Raw genomic sequence first — 27,643 nt, 5'->3', positions numbered from 1 at the left:
TGAACTAACAAACTTATTTCTCAACAAAATACTACTCCAATCTAGAAAACGAATTTCAGTTATAATGCAGCATCCGCTAAAATGTAGGCAACAAACCACATTAAAACAGATTATATATTTCCCGAGTCAAACCAAAAGCTTTATGCAGCTCCATTTATTATAAACATAAGTAAATCAAAATAAAGCCTATAACGAGCAGCTCAGCACTTAAAAAACCTTAATAAACTACTACTAGTAAACAAAATCACGAAAAAAATGTAATAATTATAATAAGACAAGTTAAGTTGGAGGAACTATGGAAGAAACCACAATCAGAATTCCATATACCAGTATATCTCTAGCAACTTCCATTATTAATTGAACCAATTGCAGGGGATTGCTATATCAACCCCGTCTATCAGCAAAGTTGTTCCGGGTGTCGTCGTCTCTGTAGCTTGCCTCACCACCTCCAAATCCACCATCTGCTGCACCTGAACCATAGCTACCTGAATCACCACCGAAGCCTCTGGTAACACCACCGCCACTTTGGCTCTCTCCAGCTGCATGATATCCTCCAGTATCAGCTTCACCTCCAAAACTACCACCACCACTGCCACCATAACCACTACTTCCACCATAACCACCACCACCACTGCCACTGCCACCATAACCACCACCACCTCCACCATATCCGCCACCACCATAACCACCACCTTCACCATAACCACCGCCACCACCGAAGCCTCCACGTGGCCTATCATTTGCATAGTTAACCTTCACCTGACGACCATGAAGTTCCTGAAGGTAATCCAGAAGGAACACGAAAATGTAATTGTAACTAGTCAGGTTGAGAAACCACAAGAGCACAGACTGTTAGAAACTAGAAAGGATGGAACACTGCTACCAAACCTGCTGATCCAGAGCCTGAATGGCAGCTGATGCCTCCTCAGCAGAAGCAAAAGTAACAAACCCAAATCCCCTGGATCTCCCAGTTTCACGGTCAACAATCACCTTCGCTGCATAAAGACACAATTATCTTCATCATTTACCAATACAGGATGGAAAACCCTTACCAGTTAACTAATACAAGAAAGACGAATAACAAGAAAGGGAAGAAACACATGTCAACTTCAAATTCAAAATCAACACACTCCCTTATCAAAGATAATTCCATAAGCACAACCTGAAGTTATTCTCAATCTATAATAACCACTACGAGTGCCTATTTCAAAAGTAATGCTATGGGGTTGCATCAATGTTTTTAATTATTTGAACAAGCAAGTACAAATACAACAATGAGTAAGAAAGATGTGATTACTGATTCCACATTACCTATAAAAATCAAGAAAGCCCCATCAAGTGGGTGGGACCAAGCATATTTTCTTCTAATGGCCAATAAAATCTAGAACAAAATGCACCATGGAGAATTCACAGGCTTAAATATTAAATTATTATGTGTTAACTTCAGGTGACTGACAGTATCACATTGTTCAAAGATTGATAAGGTATATGATCATGATATTTGATTATCTTACCATCAATAACTTCTCCATACTTATCAAAAGACTCTCCAAGACTTTGGTCATCTATGTTGTAAGAAAGTCCTGCAATACAAATTAAGTGGATGTCATAAAAAAATTCATAAGAGGAACCACTCAAACTGATAGAGAAAAAGAGATTGCACCTCCAACAAAAACCTTTGAACTAGACATGCATCTTATCGCTTGAAAAATAGAGAGGTTGGACACTGAAGTTTCATGATTTATTCTGCTGCTAACAGTCCTCCCAAGAATAGTTGCAGCTTTTCTGAACAAAGCCATTCCTACAACCTGAAAGATTGACAAAGATTATTAGATGCTGATTTCAGTAGCTACTTTCCAAGTCGCGCATTCCATATGCATAAAATAAACAGAATACTGAAAATAATTATAACCCTCTTATCAGAGAAACGAACAAATAAACCGACATCAAGGATTTCGTTAGATCGAAACCTTTCAGCACTTTCTAACCGAGAAGAATAGAAGCAAAACGCAGAAATAAATTAAAATCTAGGCATTTTATTCTCTTATTTATTCAGCTCATTCCCAAAACAGAGACTAAATCACACCTATGGCCAAAACTAAACTAATAGATAGCCATTCCGAAAGCACTAAATGAATGACAAAACGAATCACAAAGGTTAAAGAGAAAATCGAAGCTCATACATGAACAAGGAAAATCTACCCACCAAAAACAGAAGACAAATAAATCTGACTCATATGATAAAGCTCATCCTGAACAGAGATTAAAAGAGAAAATGATACCTTAAGAGGGATTGTGCAGTCCTTGGATCGTTGAGAGAGTGATGTTAAACCCTAGACTGAGAAGGGGGAAGGGTTTAGCAATAAGGAAAATGGGAGGGTCAATATATACAGAGTAACGATGGTTTTCCCCAGCCGTTGGATTTTCAAATTGAAAGTCGCAAGTTTCATTTTTTACTTCATTTCCTTGTTCGGCATGTTTGATGCAATTGTGATAATAAAATAATAAAATAAATGCAATTTTAACAATCCCTCAAATTAATGAAGTTCCTATTTTTTAAAAATCCGTTTATGTTTCAAATTGTCGTTTAATTAGTTTTTTAAGTTGTGTTGATTTTTAAGAAAAAATTATGTCTTTGATCATTTTGTTTAAATTAGATAACGTAGCACTTTGACTGCCTCAAGATACATAAAATTTAATTGAATTATGCACAGTTTCATTTCTGTTTTTTTTAATCATATACACATTTTTAATTTATGTAATTTGTAGTTGTTATAATGATATTAATAATTTTAGATTCATCCATTATTATTAACTAGTATCACACCCGCACGGATTAAGATATTTTTAAATATTGATTTGAAATTACAATTTAATTGACATAATAAAATTAATAACAAATTATAATGTTTCAATGTGAGATAGTAAAAATGAAATAAGAGTATTAAATCTATACATTCAAATAAAATTGTTTTGAAATTTTTAATAAATAAGTAGAGCATACATCCGCATATGATGCTAGTACATGTGCTAATAAACCAGTAATATCTTTTTGAGTGTCCACGCAAAAAATTTAAAGGACAACTAAAATCCATAACGCAACCCCTATTTTCTTCATCGTGCAAGATAAACAACTGCAAATATATTTTCGGCATAGCCTCTTTTGCTAGTGTCTAAAGGCACCAGCTTGACAACTTCTCCAATCATGTGTCCATTCTCCCTAATCTCCAGTACCCCTTAGGAAGAATAAATTGTTGCATGAATTGATGATTAGACTTTAGAGTAGTTACATGTGATATGGTCTAGAGGAAAAACTATGAAAAACTTACATCTGCAACAAATGGCCAGAGTTTGCTCAAGTGCTTGTTCGACCATTTCACCTGAAATTACAGACAAAGTAGTACTATTACATAAACAACAGTTGGCCACCTCCATTCGTGCACAAAGAAAAAGAAGAATCGTACATTGCTAAACTGATATCATTTGTCATATTTTATAAAAGAAATTGTCCACTAAAATTAGTGGGGCAGTTATAAATGAAGATATTTTAAAAAGCATTTGTATAAATACATGATCGCGTAGGTGTGGCGGTTATAAAAATGATCGTGTATAATTTATACATATAAAATGCTTAATATTTCGAATAGATACTATCAGTGCATAAAATTCTAAATTAAATAGATTTTAAATATAATTTATAATAATGTATCCCTATATTTGTGGAATTTATAATAATCTTTCCTTCCAACATTTACTCTTTCTACATCTTACGTTATAAACTTTTGTTATACATACAGATCTGGAAACATGAAAATCACTTACTACTTTGTATACATCTGCAGAACTTGCCTCCGGCAACTTGTAAGGAGATACAGAAGCTGAAATCGAGAATAGCTTTTCTCGGAATATGGAAAGTGAGCTTGTGCAGAGGCAACAACGGCGGATGGCCTCAGTTTGTGGAGCGCCACGCCTTATCACTGGGTGAGTTCGTCTTCTTCGAACACACCGCCGATCTGCACTTCAAAGTCACCGCCTACAAAACCAATTTCTGCGAGAATCTCTTCCAAATTCCTCTCAAAAAGTGCAAAACAGGTATACATGGCGATACTTTTCCAACATTTTGTTACCTCAGTGTTGAATAATTTTCCGATTATGTTAACAATTGCAGAAGAAGAAGAGAGTGTGTGCTTCGAGAAGAAGATGATACCTAGCCATGGTAGAGTTGGCGCCAAAGTGGTGAGAGTTGATTTGATGAATAAATGATGATGATGAAGCAATATTTAAGTTGTTAAACGGTGAATGGCAGTATATTCCGGAGGAATTTAGAAGACAGAATGATTTGGGGCGGCGGTGTGGGAAAGTAGTGTTGGTAGATCCGATTGGAAGAGAATGGGAAGTGAAACTAGGCAGAAACTCGGAGAGAGGACGTTGGAGAATGGGAAGGGGATGGAGAGGTTTCTATGACTCCATGACGGAGATATTTGTGTTTTCCCGTTTCCTAACACCCACTGCTGCTGCTGCTGCTGCTTTTTTCAACGTTGATATTGTTCGTGTTTAGAGGATTAATTAGTGGGTGGGATTATTAGTTGCTTAATTATGTATTAACATCTCGGATTATTATTGTTTTCTACTTCGCACTAGATATTTAAAGCATGCGTTTCTTGATTTAATAAGTATCGTTTTTTAAATTTTTCATTCACGGTAATTGATTTAATATCTTTTTATCTTTCATCCATACTTTTTAAAATTTCATTCACAACTTAATTTTTCAATTTGAATATATTTTTGGGCTTTCACAAGTTTGGTATGTAAGCCGCTAAGTCCAAATATATTAAAGTCCAATTGCATTGAACCAAACGTGTGAAAGCCCAATTGCATTGTTAGCTAAATTTAGTAACCAAACATCCATCATACGAAAACATGCTAACCACAACACTTTTGTAACCCAATTTCACATAAATTTAGGGACAAAAAGTACACCAAACCAAACATACTCAAATTAAGTAGCTAGAAACCAATCATGTATCTGGTACTGATGCTAGCAGGAATATATTAAACAAAGAAAAAATGCATCAGAAAAAAATGAATACAAGTATAGAATTCATTTTATGGTCCATAATTTAGATATCAATCTTTGTTGGTACCGATGTTAGCCACCACATTGTCGGCACACAGCAAGAGAATGAGAGCAATATAAAAATGCCTGCAGGGGCGTAGTGCAGTTGGCAACGGAGGGGCAGATCTTGCTGCAATGAGTCTGGGTTCGAATTCCACTGCTGTCGTGTAGTTGCTTCCATCTCTCAGGCACAAGTGTGAGGCCTTGGGGGAGGCCTTAACCAATGGCTGCGTGTGAGGCCTTGGGAGATGGGCTTCTGGCAGCCGGTGGGTTAAGGTCTCCCCCTTAACGGGCTACTGCGTACCCTGATTGAACCCCTCACATGATGTCGGGCTTGAGTGTGGGGGCCGCCAAGGCGACGGAATCGCCTTTTTTGCTGCAATGAGAGCAATATAATCGGAGAGATCGAATGAGATAAAGTGACACGGAAGAGACAAGTGCGAAGAGGCCAGTACTCATAGATTCGAGCCAATTTTAATTCCCTAGACCCTACAACCATCAAATTGCCAACTATTGATTAGGAACTCATAGATTCGAACCAATTTTAATTCGCAAAGATTAAACACACACGACTCAAAGAGAGGAAAATCATAATGCACACTAAAATAGTCATCAATTTCCCCATGCCCCTATGTAGCTCCGGCATTGCTAATTGAGCAAGGAGATTTCTCCAAATTTAAAGGAAGTGTGCCACATTGTTGCAAGATGAATCCTAAGATGTAGATTTGCTTCCCCGAATTTTCTACAACCACCACATTGGCAACTATAGAAAAGGCCAGCATCCTGCCTTTGCCATCTCGATCTTCAAGGTTAGTATTTTCTTGGAATAATATGAATCTGAAATGAATTTCCATTTGTGATCATATATTAAATTTTTTTCTGTTGGTATACAGATACAATCACCAGGAAAGCAAAACAGAGAAGAATGCATCCTATTTGGTTCACTATACAGAAAAATTCCATCACCAACAATCAGTTATATTAGCAGCTGTCTTCTAGATTTCCCCAACTCAAACCAACCAATGATGTAAAAACAAACTCACTAAAGATACCAGCAGAGCTGCTATTAGACGAGGCGTGCACATAGCTGCAGAAGCACTCTCATTAGGTAGAAACGGGTAGGCATCTGGCGGTGGCATAACACAGTTGTCACCATTAAAGTACACCCTCCGAGGGAAAGCCCACCCCTGTTCGAAGCTGAAGCTTGTCTTGTCCTTCATGAACAAAAGCTCCGACTGTGCATTCCCAGAAGGCCCGTTTTGCATCAGCATATCATTGTAGAACTGAACTCCCCATAACATGGCAGTGTCATCTGTGCCAATGCAGAGATATAGAGTGTTTTAGAGAACAACGAAAACGTTTTCTTTAACATTTGTAAAGAGTGTATATACATGTACTGCACTTACTTATGGAGCCGTATGGTGTTAAAGGCTCGTAGTTGAAACTGAATATCTGAGTGAGATTGTTGAAGTTTGGATGTTGAACAACGAGATTCCAGTGCGTATAGTTCCTTGCATAGTTGAAATTGGTGATTGTAATCTTCACGCGCCAATACTGTTTGTAATTGAGTTTGACATGCCAATGGACTCGGATAGGGCACATGTGGTTGGTACACTGCAAGAGAGTTTGATTACTCGTGTCTGATCTTGAAAGAGCTGAAGCTATGTGGGGAGAAGGCGATCTGCAAGATCACACAAACAACGTTCAGAGCGTGTTCAAACACAACACATGAAAGGGATACATATACGAATACAATTGAGTCCTTACTCCACACAGTTGCCTGGTTGAGCTAGACTCCGGCAGCCACAAGAACAAGTTGGACAGCTCACAATCGATTGATTGTAAAACGAGGATAGTGAGACACAACAGTTTGGAGTCTTCTGAGCCAGAAATTGCGAATATGTGCAAGTAACGTTCATTGTCACTGCAAACAAGAGTATATACAGAGAAACAACATAATTACCCACTTGAAAGTTGAAACTAATGCATATATGCATAACATGTAAAGAAGAACCTTCAATTTTCTACTTACTTCGAGCTTGAGTAGTTCTCCTTTTATCTGGACTCAAAAATCTGGTTGGCTTCACTATTTTAGCCGGTCCACATGTATACCCTGGCCCCGGTGCAAGGAGGGTGAAATTCACTGGTACCTTTACAGTTTTGTTGGTCGTGCCAGCTTGACCAACGCTTAACTGGAAAGAGCTGGCGGAATTTGCTGGATCTTGGACCCAAGAACTTATAACTCCACCCTTGCAACAGTTTGCAGACTGTTGGTTATAAGGTGTACCAGGCAACAGATCAACGATGGTAGGGGTCTTTAAACAGCTATGAGGAATGTTTCCTTTGAATCTTGAACAATCGCCTTGCTCTGTGGCTTGAGCTCCTCTCGCCTCCCAAATCACTTCCTTTTTGGCCCATGTCCAACCCAACTTCCACCCCGGCAGCTCAATGTGTCGATATTTCTGGAAGTTGTAGATTGTAACAACAGCCTGCAGCCACATTTTACAAGATAAGTAGTTTCAACATTTATAATTCTGCAATAATAGGGGATAGTGTGACAGATCCTTATCTTCATATACTGAAATAGATCATCGAAGCTTAGGAGATGATATATATTAAGAATGCATTTTGTATATACTTACAACATAGCCATCTGCAGTCCACTGTATAACATCCCATTTGATAGTTATGTTCCCATTAGGATCAAGGGCATCATAAGCATCTGCATAAACCAGGTTCTACACTATGACAATCTTAAATACAAACATATCATAAACATCAAATATTTGGAAGTACCATTTGCCTCAAACTAAAGCAGATTCAAAATTATTGGGTGCTAATATTTCAATGTCAACTAATATGAAACATGATGATTTAGTTAATTAGGATCTTAAATATTTTTAGCTAAGCCATTAATCACATTGAAGACAAACAAGCACTAGAATCCATCTTTCATCACAACAATTCCTCTCAATATCAACATGAAATTGTTCTACTGTTTTATCCTAGATTTTACAAAAGAATACTACTCCACATATGAACCAAAATTTCCAAAACAAAAACAACAGAAAGATCAAAACTTTCAAACCAAATTAGCATATACTAAAAGCTATAATTACCAAAAACCAAAAGAAGAAAACAAAACTAAATAAAAACAACAAAATGGGAGCAAGGAAAAAAGTGATAACGCACCAATGGAGGTAAAGAAGATGCAGAAAACCAAAATCGCCGCGAAAACGGAGGCCGATTTGGTTTCCGAGAGCAACACCGGTTTCATTTTTGTTGATGATTATGGGACAAGTTTTTATGAAATGCAGAGTTAGTATTAGTAACAGTAGAAGAGTCGAAGAAAGGGCGTGTATATTTTGTAAGCTAATTCTGGGTGGCGGAAACCGTGTAAACAAATGGAGATTCTCTCTTCCCCTCTCTGTTTACTTGATTTAATTACTATATGAGACCCTAATTAATTAGGGGTGATAAATTGTGTAATTCAATAAGGATGGATTTGACTTGTTAAACAAATTCTCAATCCAACTTTACCTATTATCTTTAAATTCGAACACTATCCGCACATGATACAATATATAGATTGACATGACACAATAATGACCCAAAAACCTGATTTAAAAGAAAACTTGATATTACATGTAAAAATCTGATTTACATTATTAAACCCTGATATTAACTAAACAAGGTTTACACAATTTAAACTGAATTTACACAGGAGAATAAAATTAAAGTATTATTTAAAATGATAGTAATAATATTTTATAATGAATTATCCAATCTTATTAATTAATTAATCAATTAATGACTAGGAGACTATAATTAATTAGTTTGTGAATTTATCTTCAAGAATTTACTGACTCTACGAATGGTCACATTTCTATCTCTTCTTCTTTCCTTCTTGATAGAAATTTATTGTCGATAATAACATCCAAATTACATATGGAAAAAGATAGTAGTACAATTCTTATATAACCACTCCGCTATAATTTATAGGCGTCTGTGAAATTATAATTTACTTTTTTAATGGAGTAAATAAAATATTCTCTTTTTTTCATGAAAGTTGTATCTATTTTTGTTATGATATAGGGATGATAACAAGAAAATTTTAGAAATTAAAAAAGTCGTGAATTTAGAGGATTCAAATTACTTTAAGCAAATCCTTATAGTATCCCACATCACGCTTTACTAAAATTGATTAATATGTAAATGTAATAAATATTACTTCCCCTTTTTGTTTATTTTGGGAAAATTTTAACTGGTGGTGCAGTCCAGCCTTTTCACAGAGTGGATTTATCAGCCAGTCTGTAAATTTCTATAAACACTACCTGTGCTTTCTAGTTTTAACATACTAACTTTTTCCCTTGGTTAAGAAATAAACATTTTTCCCTCAAAAGATTAAATTTAATTTAGTGCTTTATTTGATGCATAAGATAAGTTGTTTTCGAATTTATGAGAACCCAAAAAGTATATAAATATACAATTAATCTACGTTTTTGGCTTGATACATGCATTATACTTTTACATACATTAATGGCTGGGCTATTTCAATTTAATTGTACGTGTTAACGACAAAAAATAATAATAATTCCATTAATTCATTGTCATTAATAATTCATTGAATCATCGATTATACTTTTCTCGAGAACATTTCATTTATTATATTTTGACTGGCATAAAGTTACACTAATGTTGTAATGTTGACATTAAATTAGTTTTAGTGTGTTACTCCATATTGTGACTGAATTCATAGCATAATAAATTGAAAATCGTACGGTGAAGAAGTCTGAAAATATAAATTTAACAGAACTAAAATTTCCAGTTCGATTTGAGTGCAAAATCGAAGATTTGAAATGGAAACAGAATGTAGAAGTAAAGAAATTGATTTATTCTTTTGTTTGATTTGGCTCATTTTTTTTTGTTATACTACCGTATATTGCTCACCCCTAGCACCAATTGCAAAGGTTACCATAAAGTTTGGCATATATATATGTTAGAAGATACACAAAGATACCCGAAGATTACACGGAATCAAGGAATTAATGCGGGAATATATTATGCCACAAATATATCCTAGCCATTATTGTAAATTAGGTTTTCCTTATTTGTAGAATTTCTAGCCTATTTAACTATGTATTCTCTATGTCAATCATACAATGAAATATACACCAAATTCCCCTACCACACGGTTGAACATGGCATCAGAGCCAAAACGATCGTGGCTCAGAAAAGTATCATCATAGCCAATACCTTTTCTCGACCCTTTTCCGGCCAAAATCACGAACAGAACCTACATCAAAATGTCAGACACCACCGACGATACAAAGGATACGAAGGAGGTAGAAACATGCCTCAGGAACAGCAAAAGCATCACAATACCTTTCAAACTGGATGGTAGAAACTACCCACTCTGGGCTCGGCTGATCAAAGTGAAGATTGGAGGCAGGGGTGCCTACGGACACATCAAAAATGATCCCCCAGAACCGGGGAGCAAAGGATACGACGAATGGGAAGAGAACGATCTCGTGGTATTCTCATGGATCGTCGACAATATTGAGAACGACATCATCGCGGATTTCGCCCATCACCAGACCTCGAAGGCCCTGTGGGACAATCTCGTGGTGACATTCGAAAGCAAGGCCGATCGATACCTCATTTACGACCTGGAGGAAAAGGCAATCAATATCAAACAAGACAATATGGATCTCGAAACCTACTACAGAAAGATTCACGGTTTGTGGATCAATATAGACAGGAGTCAGAAACAACCGATCAACTGCTGTGATAAAGGGATCGACCAGTTCCAGAATTACTCCAATTCCAAACGACTCATAAAATTCTTAACGGGATTGAACCAGGAATATGACTCAATCCGGAGAGAGATTCTGAAGGAAGAGCCGGTGCCATCAGTGGAGGCGGCGTATGGGTGGGTAAAGACGGAGGTGGCTCGACGTCGTATCATGCCACCGGCGTCGTCCTCACCCACCGACGAAGCCAACGGTGGAACCGAATCATCATTTGGCGGAGGAATCGGGCAAGGATTTGTCGTGCAGAACCAACGGCCACCACAGAGAAACCACGCACCGCCGCGCCCCGTAGCCACCAACCGGCCGGGAAACAGAGTCGATACATCAAAGTTATGGTGTTCTCATTGCGGCAAACAGAAACACACTTGGGAGAACTGTTTCAAGCGGGTTGGTTACCCGGATTGTTAGGAGGAAAGACAGAAATCGAGAAATCCCGCTCAAGCCCAGGCGAAAATTGCAATCGGTGTGAACGAAGAAGGAGCTCAGAGGAGATTGGAGGCTGGAAATAATGGGGATTCAACCCAACCTGGACCAGGGATGCGACAGGAGCCTCCGTCGGCCGGCGGCAACGTGAGGGGCACCGGCAACCTGGCGGAGTGGACCGAAACGGGGGGCGGCGCATCAGGAGGAGGTAAAGGGTTTGGATATAATCCAAACCCTAACTTTTTTTCCACATATTTATGTTTTCCCCCCATGAAGTTTAGAAAATATGATAATAGACCCCATGAGTCCCCAAATTTCCAAAAATTTAGAAAAGTACCCCCAGCCATGAAGAAATTCAAAAACTGCCCCAATTTTATATCCAAAAACCCATTTACACCCCTACGAGACTTTTCCGCTGCGTTTCATGTTTATACTGATAATAAATCAAAGGGTTGGATATTTGATTGTGGGGCGACCGACACGATGACTCCGGATAGAAACGATTTTGTTACTTTTAGTGAAGATACTGATAGATCGTATATTCGAACTGCAAATGGGGAATTAATTACTGTTGTGGGTTCGGGTACAATTGAAATATCACCTACACTCCGACTTAAGAACTGTCTTTATGTCCCTACACTGTCTCAGAGATTAATGTCTATAAGCCATGTGACGAAGGAGTTGAATTTCACACTCCTAATGCATCCTGATTTTTGTATTCTGCAGGATATCCAGACGAGGAGGATTCTTGGGCGTGGCACTGAGAAGCAGGGGCTCTATCACGTGGATGAGATAGCTCAAACTGGAAGTGCGATGCTGGCTCACGGATCCACAAAACAGGAAACTTGGCTCTGGCACCGAAGACTAGGACACCCATCTCCTGGTTACTTTAAACTGCTTTACCCGAACCTTTCTATTACTTCTGATTTTACTTGTGAAACTTGTGTTTTGGCCAAGAGCCACAGACAGATTTTTAAACCTACAAACACTCGTATGCAATCTATGTTTTCTCTAGTACATTCTGATGTGTGGGGCCCTGTGCCTTTTGTTGGTGGTAATGGTTTTAGATACTTTGTGATTTTTGTGGATGACTGTACTAGGATGACGTGGATTTATTTTTTGAAACACAAGTCAGATGTCTTTGCTAGATTTGTCTCTTTCTTTAAACTAATCCAGACACAATTCCATACCACTATACAAACCCTTAGATCAGATAATGGGAGGGAATTTGTTAACACTGATATGGCCCAATTTTGTGATAAGGGGATAGTTTACCAGACTTCTTGTGCGTATACACCTGAACAAAATGGGGTAGCGGAAGAAAGAATAAGGTAATCCTAGAGATGACTCGAGCCCTTATGATTGAATCCAAAGTTCCCAAACATTTCTGGCCCGAAGCCGTCGCTACATCCATATATCTCATCAACCGTCTTCCATCCAAAACTCTGAATATGAAAACTCCTCTTGATATCTTATCCAAACAAGCCCGAATTCCAGAATACCTCAGCCTTTCCCCAAAAATCTTCGGTTGCACCGTTTACACCCACGTCCCTAAACATGAAAGAACAAAATTTTCTCCGTGTGCAATAAAGTGTGTCTTTGTGGGATATGGAGTGAACCAAAAGGGGTACAGACGCTATGATCCCAACACCCGAAAAATCACTACCACTATGAATTGTAATTTTTTGGAAACAGAATTCTTCTACCACACCCACCTTAGTAGTCAGGGGGAGAGTGATCCAGATAGAACTACAGACTATCTAAGTTGGGTTGTGCCAGTTCCAAGTTTCCCGGTTGAGGAACCAACAGATCCAGTTGTCACTTCTGCCGAGCAAGTGTCACCACAAGAGTCGTCTCAACCCCCCAGCGATCCAGATAGAACTACAGACTATCTAAGTTGGGTTGTGCCAGTTCCAAGTTTCCCGGTTGAGGAACCACAAGAGTCGTCTCAACCCCCCAGTGATCCAGATAGAACTACAGACTATCTAAGTTGGGTTGTGCCAGTTCCAAGTTTCCCGGTTGAGGAACCAACAGATCCAGTTGTCACTTCTGCCGAGCAAGTCTCACCACAAGAGTCGTCTCAACCCCCCAGCGATCCTTCTCCGACGGTATCCGAGGTAATATCTGACCCAAGTATAGTTGAGAACCCAGTTACCTCTGACTCTGCTGAAACAGAAACTCAAGACAACACAGTTGATGGAGACACATGAAGATATGAGCTCCCGCATCGAAGTACCAGGGGAATACCACCAAAACGATACTCCCCAGAGAAGATCGGGAGAAAGAGCCGATATGCTATAGCAAACTTCGTCCAAGGGAATCTGACCAAAATGGCTCGAGCTTTTGAGGCAGCACTGTATGAAGAAGAAGAAATTCCACAGACGGCCGAAGAAGCAATGGAGCATGATCGATGGAAGGAAGCAATGATAGTGGAGATGAAGGCGTTGATGAAGAACAATACTTGGGTACGGAGCGAGCTACCCAAAGGAGTAAGGACAGTTGGATGCCGATGGGTATTCACGATAAAGAGGAAACCGGATGGCACAATAGACAGGTATAAAGCTCGTCTCGTAGCCAAGGGGTACACCCAAACTTACGGTGTGGATTATGATGAGACCTTCTCACCGGTGGCAAAGATCAACACTGTCAGAGTACTGTTCTCGGTTGCTGCAAATAAGGAATGACCACTTCATCAGTTTGATGTGACCAATGCATTTCTACACGGAGAGTTACCAAAACCAGTGTACATGGAGCCTCCACTAGGATTTTCTGGAGATTTTCTGGATGGGGAAGTATGCCAGCTAAAGAAGACATTGTATGGGCTGAAGCAATCTCCAAGAGCATGGTTTGGAAGATTTACGGAAGTTATGAAGAAATACGGCTATGAGCAGAGCAACTCAGACCATACGCTGTTCATCAAGAAAAAGGACGGCAAAATCATCTGCTTAATTATATATGTGGACGATATGATTATTACTGGAGATGATGAGGAAGAGATAGCCGAGCTAAGGAAGAATCTATTCCGTGAGTTTGAGATGAAAGATCTTGGCCTTCTCAAATATTTCTTGGGGATTGAAGTGCTAAGGTCAAAGAAGGGGATCTTCATAAATCAGAAGAAGTATATACTTGATCTTTTGGCAGAAGTTGGGATGCTCGACTGCAAACCCGTGGACACCCCGATGGTGCAAAATCACGGACTACAAATAAGAGAAGGGGCAAAACTGACCGACAGGGGGAGATACCACACTAGACTGGATATTGCTTATGCAGTAGGAGTAGTGAGTCAATTCATGCATTCACCACAAGAAGAACATTGGGAAGCAGTCTTGAGAATTGTTCGATACTTGAAGGGAACTACAGATCATGGACTGATATTCGAGAAACACGAACACATGGAGATACATGGCTTCACTGATACGGATTGGGCAGGAAACCCAAATGACAGAAAGTCTACTGCGGGATATTTTACCTTTGTAGGGGGAAATCTAGTAACATGGAGAAGTAAGAAGCAGAAAGTGGTAGCTTTATCCAGCGCGGAGGCAGAATTCAGAGGGATCAAGAGTGGATTGACAGAGATACTGTGGCTACGGAAACTGATGATGGAATTGGATCTTCGGCCGACTCTCCCGTGTAAATTGTTTTGTGACAATAAGGCGGCCATAAGTATTTCTGAAAATCCGGTACAGCATGATAGAACCAAACATGTGGAGGTGGATAGACACTTTATCAAGGAAAATATTGAAGCTAAGGTGGTAGAGATGCCGTATGTCAAGTCTGAAGATCAACTGGCAGATATCTTGACAAAGGCAGTGAACTCGAAGTCGTTTAGAGAAGTACTTGGCAAGCTAAGTATTGGAAACCCCACTACCTAGCTTGAGGGGGAGTGTTAGAAGATACACGAAAATACCCGAAGATTACACGGAATCAAGGAATTAATGCGGGAATATATTATGCCACAAATATATCCTAGCTATTATTGTAAATTAGGTTTTCCTTATTTGTAGAATTTCTAGCCTATTTAACTATGTATTCTCTATGTCAATCATACAATGAAATATACACCAAATTCCCCTACCACACGGTTGAACAATATATATAAAAGTTTGAAAATGAAATTGAAATTGCAAACTGAGCACAAATTTGTGATTTGGAATTTCTTTAAATTATTATTTTAACTTGCAATTCTTTTGTGAGGCTGCTAGCTGTGTGGGTTCCCAATTCAGACAGGCCCTATAAGTGCAGATATAATGTTTTGAAAAACAATATAAGTAATTTGAAGTTAGACTTAACAGGCCAGCCCAATGTAAGATAGGCCCAACAAGATATGCAAACAACCATCCTCCTATTATATGCCTAAAAATTCATGAATAATTGATTGTGGCATTCTTTATGAGAAATTTAAAATATTTAACTATTGTTTTCCTACTTTTATTATACTCAAGATTTCCCTTAAATTTAAAACTGTACAACACTGCTTGGAATTCAAATACTTCCTGTCATGCGAATTGTGGAAATCACTGAATGACATGAAAGTTAGGTGCCACGTTTTGGGCGTTTCAATATAAATGCTACTTGCGTGTGCAAATTATGAATTTAATATTCTATTTGTTCCACATTATAATAGTTCACGTTTTACTATTTTTCAGCTGTTCCAAATTAGTGCACACTTAATGCCTGATTATTTTTTGGACATAATTTTCTCATCTCTTATTCATATTTTCTCTATCTTTTATTTATATTTTCTCTATCTTTTATTTATAATTTTTCCACTTATTCACAACTTCACAAAATATGTCATACGAATCACCTTATTATCTAATAAAAGGATACACATTCTCCACCGACGCTACATCGTATTCATTAAAATCCATGCAATTACTTAAAGTGCACTGTTATGTGAGACGAATTAAGAGAAATATTTATAATTTTCAATATCAATAAATTATGCTATAATTTTAATTTTTTAGGTTCAAAACTATCTTTAATTTTCATAAATAATACAATATCTATTGATTTATAAATAAATTATTGCAATATTTATGGTGTCATTCGAATAACTCCAGTATAACAATAAATACAATTAATTAGTAAAATAAAATATCAAATGAAAATTCCGTATTGCGCGCCGCCTCCGTACAAAATTAGTCGACTATTTAATCAAACCAATATGGTTTATAGTATATTGACTCTATTTAGTAGACTGCATGTAGAGCGATACTCATTTAATTTAGGGGTCAAATGTATTTAAATTATTCCAGTGTAAAAATGTGTTGGAATTATAAGGTCGATTTCCCTCATCATCATAATAGGACAAGGTATTCCAATTTTCAATTTATTCTGAAAAAATCAACTCTTTTTAATTAGAAAAAAATGAAAATCTATAGTTGGACTGAAAGTTGAAATGTCTGATTCGAATTGATAGGTAAAATGGCTCTGAACTTGTAGTATTAGATTTTTAGTTTAGCACGAATCACAATTTAATTAAATAAAATCTTATACTATTAAAAATAAAAATCTCAAAATCAACCATATATTCCCATCTGAAAACAACTTCCAAGACATACAATAATAGTCACACACGTGGTAGTGGACGTAAATCATTATTATAGGTGAAGCATGCATGTAATAACGAATAAATCGGACCATGATACATGTTATCCACAACTAATTAACCATGGTTTTGTGCAAAAATAAACAACATAAATTAAACCCCAAAGCAACTTCTATTTATATCGTTGCATCACACTCTTCCCTCTTTACATTCCCCCCTCTCTTTTCTCACACATCAAAACCAAAAAAATGGGGCTAGACTACACTTTCCTCTTCACTCCATCAACTACACTTTCCATCTTCTTCCTCCTCTTCACCGCCGTCTTCGGCCTCTGGCTAACCCCAGGCGGCCTCGCATGGGCCCTATACCGGGCCCAATCCCGGGCCACCTCCTCCATTCCCGGCCCATCGGGCCTCCCCCTCCTCGGCCTCGCCCTCTCCTTCACCCACCCCCTCACCCACCGCGCCCTCGCCCGCCTCTCCAACACCTTCAAATCCAAACCCCTAATGGCCTTCTCCGTCGGCCTCACCCGCTTCGTCATCTCCAGCGACCGCGACACCGCTAGGGAGATCCTCAGCAGCTCCGCCTTCGCAGACCGGCCCGTGAAGGAGTCAGCCCGGTTGCTCATGTTCGACCGGGCCATGGGGTTCGCCCCCTACGGGGACTACTGGAGGAGCCTGCGGAGGATCTCCGCAGCGCACCTCTTTGGCCCGAGGCGGGCCACCCGCCTCGGGCGCGTGAGGGGGGAGTTAGCAGGTTGGGTGGCGGCTGAGGTGGCGGCGGAGATGGAGAGAGAGGGGGAGGTGAGAGTGAGGAGGGTTTTGCACTTGGCTTCTTTGAATAATGTGATGATGAGTGTGTTTGGGAAAAGGTATGAGTTTGGAGAGAATGGGGAAGGGTTGGAGTTGGAGGGTTTGGTTAGGGAAGGGTATGAGTTGCTTAGTGTGTTTAATTGGAGTGATCATTTTGCATACGTGGGGATTTTTGATTGGCAGAGGATCAGAAAGAGGAGTTTACGGTTGGTCGAAAAGGTTAATGTTTTTGTCGGAAAAATTGTGGAGGAGCACAGGGTTAAGAGGGCTAATCAAGTGGGATTTGGGGGTGGTGATGATGATTTTGTTGATGTTTTGCTTGATTTGGAGAAGGAGACCAAACTATCTGATTCGGACATGATTGCAGTTCTTTGGGTAATTATTTTTTTAAATTTTTTTTTTCATATTTGAGTAATTCTTTTTTTTAGTACGAAAGAATTGAATGATCAATGCATGCGTTACCTAATTTGAATGGCTTCTTGCAAGTGCCTACTTTCATGGTTTATTTCAGTTTCATGATGGATGTGTGGTGAACTTGTACAAGTTTAACCACAAGAATAATGCCACCTATCAAAGAATATTTTAGGACGTTATTGTTTTAAGAATAATGTTTCGTCTCATACTTTGTTAAGATATTAGTAATATATTAGTATTAAACGAATACTCGTTTAACACATGTATGATATGTGTTTGTTATACCAGAAAAAAAAGATGTGACACAAGCAATAATTTTTTTACTTTTTTTATTAAGATTTGTTTTGGATGATTTTATTTGAAAAGGTATTATGAGTATATATTATTATGCTTGTTTTTTTCTATCTTTGTGGATATGCATAATCGAATCTGCATATAGTATAACTTTAGGATGTTTATTTGTGCCTGGTGATGGCAACATTGATCTTTATTTTCCCTCTTGGTTTAATTTCTTGTGTCAAAGTTGTTTTCCCAATTCGAATAGAATGCACACGATCCAAATTTACATGGAATATATATATATTTTTTTTCCTCAGGAAATGATCTTTAGAGGGACTGATACTGTGGCAATCCTATTAGAATGGATTCTTGCAAGAATGATTCTTCATCCTGAAATTCAAGCCAAGGCACAAAATGAGATAGACAATGCAATTGGGCTCAACACAATGGTGGCTGATTCCGACCTCCCAAACCTAACTTACATCCAAGCCATAGTGAAGGAGACCCTTAGGTTGCACCCCCCTGGCCCCCTCCTCTCATGGGCCCGCCTAGCCATCCACGACACCCAAGTTGGCCCCCACTTTGTGCCCGCAGGCACGACCGCCATGGTCAACATGTGGGCCATCACTCACGACGAGGGAGTATGGCCCGAGCCCGAAAGGTTCAGGCCTGAGAGGTTCCTGGAGGATGACGTTGCCATCATGGGATCCGATCTCAGGCTTGCACCATTCGGGTCCGGGAGGAGGGTGTGCCCCGGTAAGTCAATGGGCCTTGCCACGGTCCAACTCTGGCTAGCCCACTTGCTTCATAAGTTCAAGTGGACTGCTTGTCCTAGTGGTGGAGTGGATTTATCGGAATGTCTGAAATTGTCCATGGAAATGAAGCAACCACTAGTTTGCAAAGCTATTCCTAGGATATCTTGAAGACATCAAGGCTTCCAAGATTTGATTTCTTGCCATGATTTTCGAGTTCTGTATGGAGGAGGAGATCAAGAGTGTTCATATAAGCCTAACTTAAAATAATGATATTTATTAGATGGAGAAAATATATTATTATGCAACCAAGTAGACGTTTGTAGTTTATTGTATTAGGTATTTGTTTGATCTATTAATATCCTAAGAAGTGTGAGCTAGTATGTTTAGTTGTTATCACATTAAGAATCTTCAAATATTGTGTGCCTTTTTTTCAGTTTTATTGCTATATTTATGGACTATTCTTACCTCAATATATTGGGATTTGTTTACTAAAAAATATCACTGCATATGTTTTTATCTTGTTGCTTATTTACATAGACTCAATTCACCTGTAATTAGGTGGTACGAATACGATCAAATGATAATTACTACTCCACTAACCTTGTCAATTATGAGCAAACAAACCTATTCGAATCGGGAAGCATTACTATTTGTCGTTTTCTTTTGGACACTTGGTAAAGAATTTATCGTGTTGTATGCTTTTGAAAGTTGGATTAATTTCTTTCAAATATATGTAGAAGATAGTGTTTCAGATATTACATTTATTTTCCAGTATCATAGAAGTTGAACTACTATGATATTGTAATAAAGGATTGATTAATAGATTTAGCCCTTCAATTTAAGATTGTAATTAATAGAGGTTTGATTAATTAATAGATTTTTAGCCCTTCAATTACAATATTAATTTTTAAACTATATATATTTTGATGATCGAATATAAAATTATCCTACCTTTGGTAAATATAGATATAGATAGCTCACTTATAATTTGTCTTCCATTTGAGTATTTATTTGTGTCATTATGATTGAAGAATAAGAACCCAAGTCTTAAAATGATTGTTTGGGGATTTAAATCCATCCAGCAAGAATCACATTTATTTTATTGGAAAAATCATAGTAGCACCTGCAGAAAGCTTCTCTCCTTTTCCTTTGATTTCAAGCTTGAGAGAGTGAGAGAGAGAAAAGCGATGCTGCTGCCACTACTTATCATCTTTTCTATATTCCCATTTTGTTTGTTTCACGTTTTCCGTACAATTTATATATGTATGTTGCAATTGCAAACCAAAGTTTGTCCTTTAATATTCAAATTGAATTTATTCTAAGCTACTTCCACACTGACGTATGTCCAAAATATGTGGATATATGTGATCGCAATTAATACAATTCGAACATTCTCCTACGCTATAGTATCTATCGATTTAAATATGATAAAACTCAAAAAAGCGAAGAACATATCTATGTTTATGCCCTTTATTATGTTTCACATCTTCTTTTGTTAATATGTTATTTCCTAAAGTTGTCGGATATATAAAATAGTAGGAGTACTCCGTATCTATTATCTAACGCAGTTGCTATTTTATTAAATGAGGATAGAATGCTATAGTTTTGTTACGTCCCATGACTTGGATTTTTGAGTTTATCTAGCTAGGCCAATGATATGTTGGTCAGTTTTGTTGGACTGGAGGAGGACAAGAACACATTTTACAACTTCCTAAATAAATTTCATCTTGAAATCAATGCATAAATTACAATACAATTTAAAGAGATTTAACAAATTTTTGGTTTTAATAACCAATTCTATATTCTTTTAATAAATGGAGTACTATATATTGATCGGGCACACATAAAACATTAACCGAATTTAATAAAAGCTAGTAGAAGATTGTGATGCAGGAATATTCACCATATCATCTAAACTCTAAAGTATTTCATATCAAGTTAGATGTGATGATGTTTATCGTGTACTGACGAGGCATATTGCCATTTTTTTTTAAATAGAGGTATTAATTTTCTTATGATTTTAATTGAATATGTCGAATCAATTTGCATTTAGTAGTAGGTTTATTTTTTTAAAACCACAAACAAAAAATGTACATACTGTTCACCCAGTTTTTTTACAATTACAGTAATTTATCAGAATTTATTATAGTGCTCCATATATTCTTGATAAATGAATGCACCTGAAATAGAATAAAGTTACAAATCTCCAAACTTCTTTTTGATGATTATATTGCATGAAGGCCTTTCACAATTGAAGCACAGCTGGAACTGAAAAAGAAAAGAAAATATTATAAAGTTTAAGAATATAAAGGGGGATATAATGATTGAAAGTATGAAGCTGACATTCACCACAGTGATCATGGACTAGGCGGCTGCTTATTATTTTAGCTAACTCCCCTCTTTTTCTCTATGTTAAAATATAAAGTTTCTTATAATATATTACTAACTCTTTTTAAAGATTCTCCATATACGTGCACGATTTTTCGTAGGAGTACTTATTAAATTTAATGAATGCAAAATCATGTATGTACAACCTCATTATTTACATAATTTGATCATCTGATTTTTCTAGAATTAATTATCGAATGGTATTTTTAGTAGTTTTTGAGATTTATTGGAAGATTTATATGCTTTTGAGGTGTCTCTTTTGTTTTTTAATCAAAAGTTAGGCTTGGCTTAAGCTTTGCGAGCTGTAATAAATTTGTTTAGAAATTGTGATTCTATTGTCGAGATATTCAATTATAATTCAGCTCTGGTGCTATCCACTAGTACCATTAATTTTATTATTCCTAGCCTTGCGTTCCTTTGACGACAGAAATTAAGTTTAGATATCTGGAACAAATTACTCCAACAGTTGCCTACTGGGACATGTTAAGTCATGTTAAAACCATACGGTCTATTTAGGAACAAGACGACAACAAAAACAATATAAATATAAAATAAAATGTCTAAATTAGCACTATAAATTTAATCGTAATATCAGAATATAAAAAAATATATAAAAAATAAAATGTCTAAATTAAATAATAAAATAAAATGTCTAATTTAGCACTATTAATCTAATCGTAATATCGGAATATAGAAAATAAACTCCAACTATAGCATCAAACGAGGTCTAAATACTGAATGAAGTTCGGACTTCCCATACTATCTAGACTAGTATACTATTATTTTTGAATTTTTTATTACTAAAACCAAATACTAATAACTAAGAAAATAGATACAAGCTTAAGATGAATAACTAAACAAAGAACTCCAAGGCAGTGATTTCATAACTTAAACCTATTCTAACACATATTTTAGGGACTAGCTAGAATTGACTTGTTATAATTGATTATCAATTCAGTATGCTTTTGTCTATATTCCTATCAATTGGTTGTCTAATAAATTTGTCAGGTTTTGAAAGAAAAAGAGCGTTAAAAGAGGTAATAAAGTAGTACAAAATTTGGATTTGCCAGAACAAAGCCCACGACCTGCTGACTTCGCATACGACCAATCCGACAATCCGTTGGAGAGAGTCTGAGACACTAGAACAAGGGCAACGGCCTGCCAACTCTGCATATTACCAGCCCTACATTCCTCCGATTCCTCCAAAAATGGGATTTTCAACACATTTCTTACATTTTTAAGCCCGATCTTTTCTCAACTATAAATACAGACCGGACCGGAGGCTCATTTCTACACATCTTTGATCATATTTTAATGCACATAATCAATCATAAACCATTTGAGAGCTCCGAGGTTATTATTAAAAGCAACATAGACATTAAGAAATTAATCAATAAAACAATAAAATTATGAAATGAACTAGTAATATGTGTAAAGGAATAGATTCTTGTGAATGATAATTCTAAAATGCAAAGTGGAAACATGAAAATAAGTTAATTACTAATGTGTAGAAATGTGAATGACATGGTGTTCTACTGCACAATTAGTAAATACTAGTAAAAGATAAAATAAGAATATATGGGTAAATTGGTGAAAAAGTTTTCATGAGACTAATTTTGGTAGACGGACCAAAATAGAAAAATGTGACTATATTTCATACACGGAATCAGTAATTTCAAACAAAAATTACACACATGTTTGGGTAAGCAAAGATGAATACAAGACGTCAAGGACCTGAATCCAATGTCACTCCAGTTCCCAACTTCACCATAATATTAATAGTTTATAACCTCATCATCTGTTTCCAAGTTTTCTTTAAAATAATGAGGTCTAACATTACAAATTCTTCAACTCCATTTGCAATCATGTTTATCTCCATACCGTGAGCTCTCTTACCCAATTCCTCAAAGATTTTTGGTTGAATCCTTTTCAAGAATTATCAAAGACCACATCACATGCTTTGGATGCACATTTCAATTGCCAATGTTTCTGACAATCAATCTTTGTAATTTAGACTTTCCACCAATTGATGTAATCAATAAATTACTCTTTTCTGGACCTACTTTTCTTAAGTTAATAAATCCCCTCTTTAAAAAAAATACCAAATCTTATATTGTTTGATAAGTTATCAGATCAAAACAAAATGATACATGTACATAAGTCAGTGCTGCAAAATGATACTCGATCGAAATATGTTATCATGCACAGCAACTTAATAATGTCACCCAAAGCCTGATTGTGAGCAGTAAAAGGAAAAAAATATTTTTGAAAATGAATTGAATATTTCTGTTGCAGTTGTTGATTTCCTAAACTTTATTTGATGAAGACAAGAAATTTGTATTTGTTACCAATATCGTTGGCAACTGATAAAAGGGACATTCAGAAAAATAATGAGAGTGTCTCATGCACTTTACAATTTTCTGACAATTCAACAGCAGTCACAGCTAGTGCAATAGTAACCATTTTCCTGCTCCCCTATCTTCAACATGCATGTGGACTTCCTATCATTCAATTTTCTTACCATTACATTTTATCTTAATTTTTAGTATCTAGCTAGGAATATGTATAAAAATAAGGGATATCAAGTCACAGAACAATTCACTTTAATTTCTAGCAAGAAGAAGAAATTGAGACTCAGACATATTTGCAAATGCATTTGACATTATTAATTTAATTATTTTCACCTTTTCGATCTAGCAAGCTAATTCTAAGACAACTAATTAATCTATTCCCATATTTAAACCAATGACAAACTATAAGAGAAAATGAATTAAATCAAATTAGCATCACTTAATCATCTAATGTTTACTAGTACAGCTAGCCAAATAAAATGCAAAAATGTTATGCAAGCTAAATTAACTACAAATTAACTTCTATAGTTAGTCCCTCTTAATTAAATTAAAATTCTGCAGGTTATCCAATTTTTAGCCTAGTTCTTGTACTTGGATAAAGTAGTATGAAGAAATTGCACAGTAATCCCACCCAAATCATCAAAATAAGTTGCAATTTCATATCATCTCATGACCAACCTCAATTATTGATTACATCAAGCAAAACTAAACCCTGACAAATGTGTCTTTACGCAAGTACAGTATAATATTTAATCACACATTGATTTCAAGTATAAATGTATAGTATCTCTGGTGCAAAAATTATAAGAAAACATATAAAGAGACAGAAGAATCATATCTCTTACTGTAAATGCCATTTGTATAGCTATCAGTCCTCCTTCATCTCGGATCTCCCGGCACCATCCTGGTGGGCCGGTTTGAAAGCGAAGGGCCTCATCGGGGAGCTCATGAGATGGAGAGCCGCCGAGAACCCGAGATTCTGCTGCACATTCTCCATTGAAGGAGCCAAGTAGGAAGGAACAAAAGGTGCAGTAGGGCAGAAGAAGAGATGAGAATTTGAAGGATTGTTATTCATTGATTGATCATATCCTTGATTAGGCAATGGACTAATGTAATTAGGTCCAAATGGAGACAGGGACAAATTGGGATGATCCCAATGGAAATAAGGGTTGTGATTAAAATTAGGGAAATGGGATTGGTGATTAATAGTATTTGGTAATGGGAAAAGATTCTGTGCCACAAATCCCCCAAAACCCTCCTCATGATTCTCTTGCTCAATCCATTTCTCCTTCTCCTTTCCTCTCTCATCATCGATCTTGGAGGAGAGTAATTGGGAGAGTGATGGTTGAGATGATGAATCTTGATTAGGGTTAGGGAAGATTCCTGGGATGGTGGGGAGAGGAGGGAGTTTATCGATGTCGGATTTGGTGACGTCGAGGAGCCAGTCGACGACCTTGCTGGGCTGGCTCAGGCCGAGCTTTTCTTGGAGCTCGTAGAGCTGGACGGCCGTGGGGATGGATAGCCGGATTCTCCGGTCTCTTAGCCCCCTCACCGTGCACACTTTGCTGTGGCGGTCTTTGCCTCCAAAGGTGCGCGAAACGCGCACTATTCGGGGGTTTTTGTGGATTGATGACCACTGTGATCTCACCGCGCCTTCTTGCTTCACTCGCACCTCTCCCTCTTTAGAATTGGAATTCATGCTTGGACTATGACGAACTCTGCACGAAAAATTAATCTCAACGGATCATGTCAGCATTTTTCAGTATAAGGTTTCTGTGGTGAATAGACTTGGGATATAGAGAATTCTTGTCTCAAGATTTGATCAAGAATTTCATCAATTAGGTTTTAACAAATGTAAGAGGAAAGTTTATTAGGGCATGTTTTTTTTCCTAAAATGAAACAAGAAAAAAAGGTAATTCTTAGAAGTGAATGGCACATACTACTAAATTTGACAATTTTATGACAAAGTTTTGAGAAAAAAGGAGATTTTTTTCAAGAATTAACTTCAAAAAGAAAAAAAAAATGAAGAACAAGATGATTGAACTCACGTTTTGACATCATCTCATGGGTGCTCAAGAAACTGAATCTGCTACTGTCTCAGCCCATTCTTGAAGGGGAAACCCTAAGCTATGTGATGAAATATGAAGAAATTAATAATTTGGTTGGGGATTTAGGAAGAGAGGATGATGATGATGGTAATGGTAATGGAATATTTTACCAGTCCATGTTGCAGAAAAGATAAAGGTATGGTGTTGTGACCATGTGGCGTGGGTGCATAAACGACACATAAAAAATCTGTTAATTGAGAAATTAGGTTATAAATTCATCAAAGAAATAATAGCACTATGTTTTAAGCTATGGCTGGGGAAATTAAATTTGAATGACTTGTACAAAGTCATGTTTATACTCTGCTGCTTATAATTAATGATTTCTTTGTGATCGATGGACTTTTAATTTCCATCATCAAATTACATGGGACCAATCTAGCTAGCTAACACCATTTGCTTTATTGCCAACTACAAATAGCTTTATCAGCTGCAACATTTCAAATATACAGTATACATGGAATGTATTATACATACATGCTTATCAAGAGAGGGAGATGCATATATATGTGCCCTATTTTAATGGTAATTGATAATGGTAATCAATCTATTTTCTTGAATGATCATGATATTTGATCAATGGCCCTTAATAACTTTGGAGTGAAGAATAGCTAGTGACATGAGAAAAGAGATGGAGGGTAAGGAATAGTAGATTTCAAAGTGTATATATGCAAATGAAGAAGATAGGTTTGGATGAGTAATGGAAAGATGTAGTGGTGGATGAGATAAGTATAAGTTTGTATATATTAGAGTATAGTAGAGCAGGGACCAATTTGATGGGAGGTAGGTTCTTTAAAGCTTATGCTTATTTATCAGAGGACCACTTCTAAATTTTGCAGTGAGATTGCATCAACCAACTTGTACCCCCATAGGGATTGGCTTCTTTCTTTCTTCTCTTTTCTTTCTTTTTTTAATCATAAAAGGGTGAAGAGTCTCTCACTCTGTGTGGTGGTGTATGATGGGAGCAAAAATATGGTGGCTATATAGATATAATGGTGCATGTTAGAAGCACTTGCAACAATTTAATTTGGTTTATTTTTTAATTCTTATAGCTAGCTAGGAATATAATTAGAGGAGAAAATTGGAAAACCAACGATCATGCTTTTAATTTACTTCGACAAAACTATTAGTTACAATTAATTAAGTAAATATTAGAAATACATCTTTACTTAATTCCCGGCCTGCACACGACATAGATATATGTTCATAAAGAGAAGGGTCCAAATTAATAAAAACCTTGCAAAAATTAATTACTATTTTCAGTCATTTAATATAAAGATTTACTATTAAATACATCTCCTTTTTGTTAATTAGATGAATGCAAATTTGGGTTCAAATCTTGATCGACTACAGAGCAATTATGTTTCACATAACAAATACAAATACTCCCTTCAGTCTTCTCTACATTATTCTCTCTTCTAATTTATCATTTATCCACTTTAACTATTTATTATCATTTTTATAAAACGAGTGCAAAAAAATCAAAGTGACTCCATGTGGGATGGGGGAGGTACTTTATAAGTTGTATTCAAGTATTTTTCACATTTTCATAATAACTAAATTTATATTTTAAACACTCTTATCTCTTATATATGTGCGTCAGTGCGTGCGTGGTCGTATATCATGTGATCATAAA

The 27,643-nt window shown here is 36.8% G+C and overlaps 5 protein-coding genes across 5 annotated transcripts; 2 read left to right on the top strand and 3 right to left on the bottom strand.

Annotated features, from left to right (window-relative positions):
- Window positions 1-100: 100 nt before the first annotated feature.
- Window positions 101-2,410, bottom strand: LOC121746552 (glycine-rich RNA-binding protein 3, mitochondrial-like). The gene is made up of 5 exons (XM_042140436.1): window positions 2,283-2,410; window positions 1,664-1,808; window positions 1,515-1,583; window positions 889-995; window positions 101-777 (listed from the first exon to the last, which is right to left on the bottom strand). Exons 2-5 carry the CDS (start codon window positions 1,797-1,799, stop codon window positions 385-387), a joined length of 705 nt encoding a protein of 234 aa, XP_041996370.1. The 5' UTR covers window positions 1,800-1,808; window positions 2,283-2,410; the 3' UTR covers window positions 101-384.
- Window positions 2,411-3,340: 930 nt separating this feature from the next.
- Window positions 3,341-4,614, top strand: LOC121749113 (B3 domain-containing protein REM-like 3). The gene is made up of 4 exons (XM_042143715.1): window positions 3,341-3,397; window positions 3,798-4,092; window positions 4,169-4,236; window positions 4,307-4,614. Exons 1-4 carry the CDS (start codon window positions 3,341-3,343, stop codon window positions 4,556-4,558), a joined length of 672 nt encoding a protein of 223 aa, XP_041999649.1. The 3' UTR covers window positions 4,559-4,614.
- A 1,336-nt stretch (window positions 4,615-5,950) lies between these two features.
- On the bottom strand, window positions 5,951-8,532 carry LOC121749672 (COBRA-like protein 1). Its single transcript, XM_042144257.1, has 6 exons — window positions 8,309-8,532; window positions 7,759-7,838; window positions 7,149-7,605; window positions 6,884-7,040; window positions 6,523-6,797; window positions 5,951-6,428 (listed from the first exon to the last, which is right to left on the bottom strand). The coding sequence occupies exons 1-6, from the start codon at window positions 8,391-8,393 to the stop codon at window positions 6,127-6,129; spliced, it is 1,356 nt and encodes a 451-aa protein (XP_042000191.1). The 5' UTR covers window positions 8,394-8,532; the 3' UTR covers window positions 5,951-6,126.
- Window positions 8,533-17,103: 8,571 nt separating this feature from the next.
- On the top strand, window positions 17,104-19,578 carry LOC121749745 (cytochrome P450 78A5-like). The gene is made up of 2 exons (XM_042144368.1): window positions 17,104-18,090; window positions 18,726-19,578. Exons 1-2 carry the CDS (start codon window positions 17,152-17,154, stop codon window positions 19,329-19,331), a joined length of 1,545 nt encoding a protein of 514 aa, XP_042000302.1. The 5' UTR covers window positions 17,104-17,151; the 3' UTR covers window positions 19,332-19,578.
- A 4,960-nt stretch (window positions 19,579-24,538) lies between these two features.
- On the bottom strand, window positions 24,539-26,627 carry LOC121746919 (transcription factor TCP17-like). The gene is made up of 3 exons (XM_042140881.1): window positions 26,485-26,627; window positions 25,951-26,197; window positions 24,539-25,620 (listed from the first exon to the last, which is right to left on the bottom strand). The coding sequence occupies exon 3, from the start codon at window positions 25,599-25,601 to the stop codon at window positions 24,771-24,773; it is 831 nt and encodes a 276-aa protein (XP_041996815.1). The 5' UTR covers window positions 25,602-25,620; window positions 25,951-26,197; window positions 26,485-26,627; the 3' UTR covers window positions 24,539-24,770.
- Window positions 26,628-27,643: the final 1,016 nt, after the last annotated feature.

The sequence above is a fragment of the Salvia splendens genome, chromosome 9 (genome assembly GCF_004379255.2).
Source record: "Salvia splendens isolate huo1 chromosome 9, SspV2, whole genome shotgun sequence".
Lineage (NCBI taxonomy): Eukaryota > Viridiplantae > Streptophyta > Magnoliopsida > Lamiales > Lamiaceae > Salvia > Salvia splendens.
Note: the sequence above shows the minus strand (reverse complement) of the source record. Positions and strands in the feature narration are given on the sequence as shown.

Bases quoted from the DNA above. Each gene is read 5' to 3' on its own strand.
- LOC121749113 (XM_042143715.1), top strand. From the start codon at position 3,341: ATGGCCAGAGTTTGCTCAAGTGCTTGTTCGACCATTTCACCTGAAATT. The intron at 3,398-3,797 runs GTAGTACTATTA...TTATACATACAG, and splicing joins CACCTGAAATTACAGACAAA to ATCTGGAAACATGAAAATCA. The intron at 4,093-4,168 runs GTATACATGGCG...TAACAATTGCAG, and splicing joins TCTCAAAAAGTGCAAAACAG to AAGAAGAAGAGAGTGTGTGC.
- LOC121749672 (XM_042144257.1), bottom strand. From the start codon at position 8,393: ATGAAACCGGTGTTGCTCTCGGAAACCAAATCGGCCTCCGTTTTCGCG. The intron at 7,839-8,308 runs GTGCGTTATCAC...TGGTTTATGCAG, and splicing joins CATCTTCTTTACCTCCATTG to ATGCTTATGATGCCCTTGAT. The intron at 7,041-7,148 runs GTAAGTAGAAAA...TCTTGTTTGCAG, and splicing joins GAGAACTACTCAAGCTCGAA to TGACAATGAACGTTACTTGC.
- LOC121746552 (XM_042140436.1), bottom strand. From the start codon at position 1,799: ATGGCTTTGTTCAGAAAAGCTGCAACTATTCTTGGGAGGACTGTTAGC. The intron at 1,584-1,663 runs GTGCAATCTCTT...TTTGTATTGCAG, and splicing joins TTCAAAGGTTTTTGTTGGAG to GACTTTCTTACAACATAGAT. The intron at 996-1,514 runs GTAAGATAATCA...GTCTTTATGCAG, and splicing joins GTATGGAGAAGTTATTGATG to CGAAGGTGATTGTTGACCGT.
- LOC121749745 (XM_042144368.1), top strand. From the start codon at position 17,152: ATGGGGCTAGACTACACTTTCCTCTTCACTCCATCAACTACACTTTCC. The intron at 18,091-18,725 runs GTAATTATTTTT...TTTTTTCCTCAG, and splicing joins ACATGATTGCAGTTCTTTGG to GAAATGATCTTTAGAGGGAC.
- LOC121746919 (XM_042140881.1), bottom strand. From the start codon at position 25,601: ATGAATTCCAATTCTAAAGAGGGAGAGGTGCGAGTGAAGCAAGAAGGC.